At 41.0% G+C, this 11,069-nt stretch overlaps 1 protein-coding gene across 1 annotated transcript in view; it reads right to left on the bottom strand.

The window, feature by feature from the left end:
* Positions 1 to 612: 612 nt before the first annotated feature.
* Positions 613 to 11,069, bottom strand: part of fam133b (family with sequence similarity 133 member B) — a 44,483-nt gene continuing 34,026 nt past the window's right edge. Inside the window, exons 10-11 of the mRNA XM_055660878.1 lie at positions 2,363 to 2,410; positions 613 to 1,268 (exon numbers count right to left, since the gene is read on the bottom strand). Of these exons, the coding sequence (XP_055516853.1) occupies positions 1,188 to 1,268; positions 2,363 to 2,410 (129 nt within the window). The 3' untranslated portion in view covers positions 613 to 1,187. The remainder of the gene's footprint in view (positions 1,269 to 2,362; positions 2,411 to 11,069) is intronic.

The raw sequence follows: 11,069 nt of genomic DNA, 5'->3' as shown, positions 1-11,069 counted from the left end.
CTGTCATCAGCTGTGGAGGTCTTCCTTGGCTTGCCAGTCCCTTTGTGATTAGTAAGCTCACCAGTGCTCTCTTTCTTCTTACTGATGTTCCAAACAGTCGATTTTGGTAAGCCTAAGGTTTGGCTGATGTCTCCAATAGTTTTATTATTGTTTCTCAGTCTCATAATGGCTTCTTAGACTTTCATTGGCACAACTTTGGTCCTCATGTTGATAAACAGCAATAAAAGTTTCCAAAGATGATGGAAAGACTGGAGGAGACTAGGTGCCGAGAGCTCTCTTATACCTGCATTAAGGAGGCAATTAAACACACCTGAACAATTACAAACACCTGTGAAGCCACGTGTTCCAAACATTATGGTGCCCTGAAATGGGGCGACTATGTATAAACACAGCTGTAATTTCTACATGGTGAAACCAAAACATGTTAAAATGGCCTTTATTAAAATCTGACAATGTGCACTTAAGCACATGTGATTTTTTCTATTACAAATCTCAAATTGTGGAGTACAGAGGCACGTGAATGGGTCTTTGTCCCAAACATTACAGAGGGCACTATAAATCATTTAGTGTATCAATTATTAATGATATTTGATGACAGAGAATGCAGATAAATATGATGGATATCTTCAGGTTTATTTTACATATTTTACAAAGTTATAAAACTTTCAGATCAATACTTCGGAAGGAATGATACTACTCTCCAATTAGAAACAAATTTAAAACTGAACATTGAAAACATAGGTCCGTTGAGCTAAAAGGATCAAGAAATGGTACAAATATAACTCTTTAGTATGGCTAATGAGCATGTTCCTTTCCTCAGCCAACACCATGGTAAAGTGGAACTCCGAATAAATTGTAAATTATCAGCTATGTTTAGATTCAACACATGAGCAATACAGTTGGGTCATCACACATTTTAAACAAGCTACCAAAGGACTAACAAAAATGTTTACAATTGATAATATTGAACCCTACAAAAAAGATGTATTTGTCATTTATCACCTTTGAGAAATAAAAACAACTTTAAAAGTTACAAATGTTTGCAAATGCAAGCAGAATTTGGAATATCATGCAGCAAGTAGTGTTCAAGTCCTTTCTACCTCAACTCTTGAGGTCTTTCCCATGCAGCTTGTACAATTCAAAGAACCTAAAGCTCCATTTTTTAAATACTTTTTCTCATTCTCATTTCATGCAGACTCAAAATCGGAAGCCAATACTTTTTTCTTTTTTCCATGTTTCTTATGCTTCTTTTTCTTCTTCAATTTCTCCTTAATAGAATTGAAAGAAAAATTTGTTTCACGGATATAAAATTACATACTCCATAATCATACAGTATTTTAACTTTCTGCATTGATTCAAATTTCACAAAGCATCGATCTTCTACTTTATTTTAACAAAATAATTGAGAAAGTAAAACATGGCCAAACGAGCTGGCAAAGTGAAGGCCTTTGAAAGAATATTTTGTCCTGCACACGGTGTTATTTGTGCCGAGACACCTTCCCAAGCCCACATATCTCGTGAAATCAGACTCAGTAAAACTGATGCTGAAAACTGGAGCAACAAACAGACTGCTGAAGTATGTCAGTGGGATAGCAGTATATGCATGGGAGAAAGGAAATGTCGATGTTTCAAGTCGAAACCTTGCATTAGGACTAAGAGTGGAGAGAGGAAAGGTAGCCAGTATAAAGAGGAGAGGGGGAAGTGGCGAAAAAAGGGCCAGAGGGCGACTCCAGAAGCATTATAGGATGACGAGCAGATGGATCCAGGTAGGAGGGGGAGACGAGGATGAGGGATATATTTTAATGCCATTTACAAGTTTGCAGACGGCATAGTGGTGGCAGCTGGTAGAGTCACTGCCTCATAGCACCAATCCTAACCTTGGATGATGTCTCCAAGGAGCTTGCATGTTCTCCCTGTGACCTGGTGGATATCCCCTCACAGGCTGAGGGGTGACCATATAGAGAAGTATTAAATTATGAGCACCACCAGCAGAGAAGTCAAAAATTAGAGGGCATATAATTGAAAAAATCCAAATTCCAGTCAGACATTGTGCATTAGTGTTGTGAAATTCTTGTCAGAATAATTACTGTATACATTTCATCCAAGCATCATTGTAAATATGTACACATGCTCAACAACCACTTTACTAGAGCAAGTAATTATATTTGAGGAATTGAAATCATATTGTGAAATGCCATTAGCAACAGAACCACATTTCTGCTTTCAGTATTTGAATGTACATATTTGAATGGAAAGAGTGAAAAAATTGAAACAATTAGCATCAACAAACCAATGGTTGAAATTAGGAATCACTAATAATAATTTAATTGCACTAGCTTACAATAGAGGCTTTAATACTTACAGCAGTTTTGTCTTTAGCTTCGCTATTTTTCTTTTTTCTTGACTGTGCCTTGAAAGAAAGATACTCATTAAACCAAATGCATTTGATTGAAGATGTATGAAAATAAGTAAACAAACCGAAAGGCAAACATAAATAAATAGATGAATGAATAACTAAAGCATATCCAGGTAAATCAAAACACAACTTTTGATTTCAAATCACTACAAAAATTGATAAGCTTGAAATTTGCAATTGGCAGATTTAGGGGAAGTTTAGAGGAAGATATCTTTCAACTGTACTAGGTCTTGTGGGTGCAGAAGGTTAGGTTGAATTTCATTTGCTTCAATACAGGTTATGTTGTCAAGCCATTCTCTAGAAGAGAGCAATTTAGGCAGATATTCCTATGCGATCAGATGCCTCCTTTGAATGACAAAACTAAGTATCGCCCTTTATTTTAAGCAGTTATTTAGGCACGTAACATTAAAACAATTGTGTAGGAAAGAACTGCAGATGCTGGTTTCCATCGAAGGTAGACACAAAATGCTGGAGTAACTTAGTGGGACAGGCAACATCTCTGGAGAGAAGGAATAGGCGATATTTAGGGTCGAGACCCTGTTTTAACGCATAGATTCGTCTACCCTTCTGGGGTGTAATAAGAACTAACTATATTATTCTAGAAGTATAGAGTCAAAGGACTGTCCATCCTAAAAGGCAAATTTTGTCAAAGATTGCTTTTAAATTTTACCATAATGCAATTTTTTGGGTCCCGTATGTGTTTAAACCATGACGTTTTTCTGCAAATCTATATCTTCAGACTTATGATTATCTACAATCTTTTAAGCTTTAGAATAACTTACTTATTGGGCATTGTTCTCACTTGAAACAATAAAATTATTGAATAGGATATAGTTGGGATCATGGAGACATGGTTCCAGGGTGACCAAGGATGGGAGCTGAACATCCAGGGATATTCAATATTCAGGAGGGATGGAGAGAAAGGAAAAGGAGGTGGGGTAGCGTTGCTGGTTAGAGAGGAGATTAACGCAATAGAAAGGAAGGACATTAGCTTGGAGGATGTGGAATCGATATGGGTAGAGCTGCGAAACTAAGGGGCAGAAAACTTTAATGGGAGTTGTGTACAGGCCACCTAACAGTAGTAGTGGAGTTGGGGATGGCATCAAGCAGGAAATTAGAAATGTGTGCAACAAAGGTAAAACAGTTATAATGGGCGACTTCAATCTACATATAGATTGGGTGAATCAAATTGGCAGTGGTGCCGAGGAAGAGGATTTCTTGGAATGTATGTGGGATAGTTTTCTAAACCAACATGTAGAGGAACCAACGAGAGAGCAGGCTATTCTAGACTGGGTATTGAGTAATGAGGAAGGGTTAGTTAGCAGTCTTGTTGTGCGTGGCCCCTTGGGCAAGAGTGACCATAATATGATTGAGTTTTTCATTAGGATGGAGAATGACATTGTTAATTCAGAAACAAAGGTCCTGAACTTAAAGAAAGGTAACTTTTGAGGGTATGAGATGTGAATTGGCCAAGATAAACTGGCAATTGATTCTTAAAGGGTTGACGGTGGATGTGCAATGGAAGGCATTTAAAGACTGCATGGATGAACTACAACAATTGTTCATCCCACTTTGTGAAAATAATAAATCAGGGAAGGTAGTGCATCCGTGGATAACAAGGGAAATCGGGGATAGTATCAAAACAAAAGATGAAGCAGACAAATTAGCCAGAAAAAGCAGCCTACCAGAGGACTGGGAGAAATTCAGAGTCCAGCAGAGGAGGACAAAGGGCTTAATTAGGAAAGGGAAAATAGATTATGAATGAAAACTGTCAGGGAACATAAAAACTGACTGCAAAAGCTTTTATAGATATTTGAAGAGAAAAAGATTAGTTAAAACAAATGTAGGTCCCTTGCAGTCAGAAACAGGTGAATTAATCATGGGGCACAAGGACATGGCAGACCAATTGAATAACTACTTTGGTTTTGTCTTCACTAAGGAAGGCATAAAGAATCTGCGGAAATAGCAGGAGACCGGGGGTCGAATGAGATCGAGGAACTTACAAAATTCTTAAGGGGCTGGACAGGCTAGATGCAGGAAGATTGTTCCCGATGTTGGGGAGGTCCAAAACAAGGGGTCACAGTTTAAGGATAAGGGGGAAATCTTTTAGGACCGAGATGAGAAAAACATTTTACACACAGAGAGTGGTGAATCTGTGGAATTCTCTACCACAGAAGGTAGTTGAGGCCAGTTCTTGTCCTTGAGAATCTTGAAAGGCGCCCATAAATAAATTTATTATAGTTCATTGGCTATATTTAAGAGGGAGTTAGATGTGGCCCTTGTGCCTAAAGGTGTCAGGGGGTATGGAGAGAAGGCAGGTACAGGATACCGAGTTGGATGATCAGCCATGATCATATTGAATGACGGTGCAGGCTAGAAGGGCCGAATGGCCTACTCCTGCACCTATTTTCTATGTTTCTACTAGACTAACCGTTGGGTCCCATGTTCACACAGGAGGGCTGGTCCCCCGACACAATATTCCACCTCTCCACCAATTCCAATATTGGTGGCCAGTGGGGGGGCTTTCTGGAGCGCTGGTATGGGTTCTTGGGGTGGCAGCTCAGTCCCTCAAGCCTGATCTGCTGGCAGCTCACTCATGGCTGGTGGGCTGGCAGTTGACTCATGGCTATTCCTTGAAATTCCATTTCAAGCAGGGTGCAAGGCCACCAAATTCGAGTGCAGTTTCTTACCACTTTGAGCAGGGTGCAAGGCCACATAATTCAAGTGCAGTTTCCAACCACTACAAGCAGGGTGCAAGGCCACCAAATTCAGTGCAGTTTCATACCACTTCAAGCTGGATTCAAGGCCACCAAATTCAAGTGCAGTTTCATACCACTTTCAGCAGGGTGCAAGGCCGCAAAATTCAAGTGCAGTTTCATTCCATTTCAAGCAGGGTGCAAGGCCACCAAATTCAAATGCAGCTTCATACCATTTAATGCAGGGTGAAACCACCATAAAACCCACACAAAACACCAAACACAGTTCAGTAGACATTCAGTGTGTTCAGTTGATTCACAGCTCAGACAGTCGTGATCTCTCCCTCCCCCATCATGCAGAGACTGATCCACACCCACACTTCCAGGTTTTATAACCCCTCCCCCTAGAAAAGGTGTGGCCTTCATGGCGTGATTGACAGGAGAGAGATTCTCAACATTTTTTAAGCACTAACAACACTTTTATTTTTCATTGATGGGAATAATTCTCTGCACCTGCTGAGCGAGGGGGACCGAGTAAGATATGATATGCCATTTATTGTCACTATACATGTACAGTGAAATTGAAAGCTGCTAGTACTCAGTGCATACATATAATTTAGTACAAAAAACAAGAAACAGAAAAACAAAAACAGAAGGGAGAAGGGGGGGGGGAAGAAAGGTGCACAATTCTGCGGCGCTATATACATATATACAGATGGAAGTCCGGGTGTTGGGCTGTGAAGTCAGTGCATGTGTGAATTTGAATTAATAGTTGTTATAATTTTCGGAAAGCAACTATTTCTGAGTCTATTTGTCCTGGATTTGATGCACCTATAGCGCCTTCCAGAGGGCAGCAGGTCGAACAGTCCAAATGCAGGATCGGAGCTGTCTTTGATGATCTTCTTTGCCCTGCTAAGGCAGCGGGAGGTGTAGATATCCATCAGGGAGGGGAGAGGGCAACCAATGATTTTCTGCGCTGTCCTAGTTACCCTCTGAAGCCTCTCCCTGTCTGCCATGGTGCAGCTGCCGTACCATGCTGTAATGCAGTATGTCAGCAGGCTCTCGATGGACGAGCGGTAGAAGGTCAGCAGCAGGTTAGAGTCCAGGTTGTGCTTCCTGAGGACCCTCAGGAAGTGCAGCCGCTGCTGAGCCTTCTTGATGACCGCTGTCCAAGATGGCCAAAAATCACAGCCGTAAGTGGTAGCGTTTTATCTAAAATCAATATACAGTGCACACAGGAAGTAAGTGCATTTGCAGTAGTGCCATTTAACTTCAAGCCAAGGCACCCAAACCACCATTTGCAGTAAGTAGTGCCTTTTAACTTCAAGCCAAAGCACCTAAACCACCATTTGCAGTGCCTTTTAACTTCCAGCCAAAGCACCCAAACAACAATTTGCAGGCAGTGCCTTTTTACTTAAAACCAACCAAATTTTCATTTTCAAACCACATTAAGGGGACACAGTTGAGTAGACATGTGTTCAGTGTTATTCAGAGCTCAGAGAGACGTGACCCTCTGGCTTCCTCCATCTTGCAGAGACTAAGTGAGGCACACCACTTCCTGGTTTTATTGTCCCTCCCCCCCCTCCCACCAGCAGGGGCAGCAGAGAGAATGGCAATTAAAAAAAAAAAAAAATTAATATATCACTGATTTTTCATCGATGGGAAAAATCTTTTGGTCCCGGAAGGCGGAGGGGGGCTCTGAGCGAGATGGTCAAAAATGACGGCCTTGAATGGCGGCGATCTCTCGGAAATCACGCCACAGCGAGCCAAAAGCGGTCAAGATCAGACTTTTGGTAATATAGATGAACTGAGTGAAATCCAGGTTAGCCGGGAAGTGGTGTTAGGTAAATTGAATGGATTAAAAGCCGATAAATCCCCAGGGCCAGATAGGTTGCATCCCAGAGTACTTCAGGAAGTAGCCCCAGAAATAGTGGATGCATTAGTATTAATTTTTCAAAACTCTTTAGATTCCGGAGTGGTTCCTGAGGATTGGAGGGTAGCTAATGTAACCCCACTTTTTAAAAAGTGAGGGAGAGAGAAAACGGGCAATTACAGACCAGTTAGTCTAACATCGGTTGTGGGGAAAATGCTCGAGTCAGTGGGATGGGATAGCAGCACATTTGGAAAGTGGTGAAATCATTGGACAAAGTCAGCATGGATTTATGAAAGGTAAATCATGTCTGACAAATCTTATAGAATTTTTCGATGATGTAACTAGTAGAGTGGTTAAGGGAGAACTAGTGGATGTGTTATATCTGGACTTTCAGAAGGCTTTCGACAAGGTCCCACATAAGAGATTAGTATACAAACTTAAAGCACACGGTATTGGGGGGGTTCAGTATTGATGTGGATAGAGAACTGGCTGGCAAACAGGAAGCAAAGAGTAGGAGTAAACGGGTCCTTTTCAGAATGGCAGGCAGTGACTAGTGTGGTACCGCAGGGCTCAGTGCTGGGACCCCAGCTATTTACAATATATATTAATGATTTGGATGAGGGAATTGCATGCAACATCTCCAAGTTTGCGGATGACACGAAGCTGGGGGGCAGTGTAAGCTGTGAGGAGGATGCTAGGAGGCTCCAAGGTGACTTGGATAGGCTGGGTGAGTGGGCAAATGCATGCCAGATGCAGTATAATGTGGATAAATGTGAGGTTATCCACTTCGGAGGCAAAAATAGGAAAGTAGACTATTATCTAAATGGTGGCCGATTAGGAAAAGGGGAGATGCAACGAGACCTGGGTGTCATGGTACACCAGTCATTGAAAGCAGGCATGCAGGTGCAGCAGGCAGTGAAGAAAGCGAATGGTATGTTAGCATTCATAGCAAAAGGATTTGAGCATAAGAGCAGGGAGGTTCTACTGCAGTTGTACAGGGTCTTGGTGAGACTACGCCTGGAGTATTGCATATAGTTTTGGTCTCCTAATCTGAGGAAAGGCATTCTTGCATAGAGGGAGTACAGAGAAGGTTCGCCAGACTGATTCCTGGGATGGTAGGACTTTCATATGAAGAAAGACTGGATAGACTCAGCTTATACTCGCTAGAATTTAGAAGATTGAGGGGGGATCTTATAGAAACTTACAACATTCTTAAGGGGTTGGACAGGCTAGATGCAGGAAGATTGTTCCCGATGTTGGGGAAGTCCAGAACAAGGGGTCGCAGTTTAAGGATAAGGGGGAAATCTTTTAGGACCGAGATGAGAAAACCATTTTTCACACAGAGAGCAGTGCATCTGTGGAACTCTCTGCCACAGAAGGTAGTTGAGGCCAATTCATTGGCTATATTTAAGAGGGAGTTAGATGTGGCCCTTGTGGCTAAGGGCATCAGGGGGTATGGAGAGAAAGCAGGAATGGGGATACCGAGTTGGATGATCAGCCATGATCATATTGAATGGTGGTGCAGGCTCGAAGGGCTGAAGCCTACTCCTGCACCTATTTTCTATGTTTCTAATTGAGCTGAAAGAATGTTTTTAAAACAGACTTTTTTTTTGCAGTATAGTATATCATAGGATATCAAAATAATGGCAATCTTTATGCCGGAAGATGTAACTACCCAAAATTACCTGTGAACAGGCTGGTTCCAAGGAGAATCATTCCCCTAAATGATTAAAACATTCTGGAAATCAGTATATACAGTGCCCTCCATAATGTTTCAGACCATGACCCATCATTTATTTATTTGCCTCTGTACTCCACAATTTGAGATTTGTAATAGAAAAATATCACATGTGGTTAAAGTGCACATTGTCAAAATTTTAAGATTTTTATACATTTTGGTTTCACCATGTAGAAATTACAGCTGTGTTTATACATAGTCCTCCCATTTCAGGGCACCATAATGTTTGGGACACATGGCTTCACAGGAGTTTGTAATTGCTCAGGTGTGTTTAAATGCCTCCTTAATGCAGGTATAAGAGAGCTCTCAGTACCTAGTCTTTCACCCAGTCATTCCATCACCTTTGGAAACTTTTGTTGCTGTTTATCAACATGAGGACCAAAAGTTGTGCCAATGAAAGTCAAATAAGCCATTATGAGACTGAGAAACAAGAATAAAACTTTTATAGATACATCAGCCAAACCTTAGGCTTACCAAAATCAACATTTTGGAACATCATTAAGAAGAAAGAGAGCACTGGTGAGCTTACTAATCCGAAAAGGACTGGCAAGCCAAGGAAGACCTCCACAGCCGATGAAAGAAGAATTCTATCTATAATAACGAAGAATCCCCAAACACCTGTATGACAGATCAGAAACACTCTTCAATAGTCAGGTGTGGACATCCGCAGAATACTTCATGAACAGAAATACAGAGACTACACTGCAAGATGAATACCACTGGTTAGCCATAAAAATAGGATGGCCAGGTTACAGTTTGCCAAGAAGTACTAAAGTGCAACCACAGTTCTGGAAAAAGGTCTTGTGGACAAATGAGACAAAGATTAACTTATATCAGATTGATGGTAAGAGCAAATTATGGAGGAGAGAAGGAACTGCCCAAGATCCAAAGCACACTACCTCATTTGTGAAACACGGTGGTGGGGGTGTTATGGCCTGGGCATGTATAGCTGATAAAGGAACTGGCTCACTTATCTTCATTGATGATACAACTGCTGATGGCAGTAGCATAATGAATTCTGAAATGTATAGATACATCTTATCTGCTCAAGTTCAGACAGATGCCTGAAAACATTGGGTGGTGGTTCATTCTACAGCAAGACAACAATCCCAAACATACTGCTAAAGCAACAAAGGAGTTTTTGAAAGCTAACAAATGGTCAATCCTTGAGTGACCAGGTCAATCACCCGATCTGAACCCAATAGAGCATGCCTTTTATATGCTGAAGAGAAAACTGAAGGGGACTAGCCCCCAAACAAGCATTAGCTAAAGATGGCTGCAATACAGGCAGGCCTGGCAGAGCATCACCAGAGAAGACACCCAGCAAATGGTGATGTCCATGAATCGCAGACTCTCAGTAGTCATTGCATGCAAAGCATATGCAACAAAATACGAAACATCACTGCATTCATTTATACCACAAAAACAGCAAGCTCATCATTTATTTCATTTGTTGTTTGTGCAACTTTATTGTTTGTAAACGTGCTATAAAATCGCTTATATTATTCAGAACTTTGTGATAAAAGAAATAGATGCAAGTTTTCCTACCCTGAATAACAATAGCAAATGTCTCAAAACTCATTGGCTGGCGGTTCATTCTACAGCAAGACAATGATTCCAAACATACTGTATTCATTTATCTGTATTGGGATGGGTTTGTTGTGTGCTCTGGGGTTGCAGGTGGTGTTTGGGAGGGGAAGGGAAGATGAGAGGAGCAGAATCAAAGTCCTGACATCCCAGGAATCTGTCTGGTGAACCTTCTCTGTACTCCCTCCATGGCAAGAATGTCTTTCCTCAGATTTGGAGATCAAAACTGTACACAATACTCCAGGTGTGGTCTCACTAATACCCTGTACAACTGCAGTAGAACCTCCCTGCTCCTATACTCAAATCCTATACTATACGATTTTGTTAAATTGAAAATATTTGCTACAGACGATCCAGTGATCATGGATGATTTGTGTGCCAAAGAGTGCAAAGATTTGTGTGCCAGTTCTCTATTTTCCAGTATTTAATGTGGTTTTGTTGCATAATTTAAACTGACAAGATGGTGCAACATTGTACTCTATTTTTATATATTTTGTTTACATTCCTCTTAGTTATTTAGTTGCTCTATAAATGTTGCATTGGTACATGTGCATCTTGATTTCTTTTAGTTTCTTCTTTATTATACAGTTTTGATTTGATACCTTTGCCCACTTTCTCGTCCTAATCTTTGCGGTGGCTCCAGATGTGTTTAACTTCATCTGTAAATTCTATGCCTACTCATCTGCTTCTTTACCCAATCAGTTTTCACTCTTTCGGTCTAGGTCTTCCTCTCTCCCTCTCTTGCCACATCTGTAAGTT

Source organism: Leucoraja erinacea, chromosome 2, assembly GCF_028641065.1.
Source record: "Leucoraja erinacea ecotype New England chromosome 2, Leri_hhj_1, whole genome shotgun sequence".
Taxonomy (NCBI): Eukaryota; Metazoa; Chordata; class Chondrichthyes; order Rajiformes; family Rajidae; genus Leucoraja; species Leucoraja erinaceus.
Note: the sequence above shows the minus strand (reverse complement) of the source record. Positions and strands in the feature narration are given on the sequence as shown.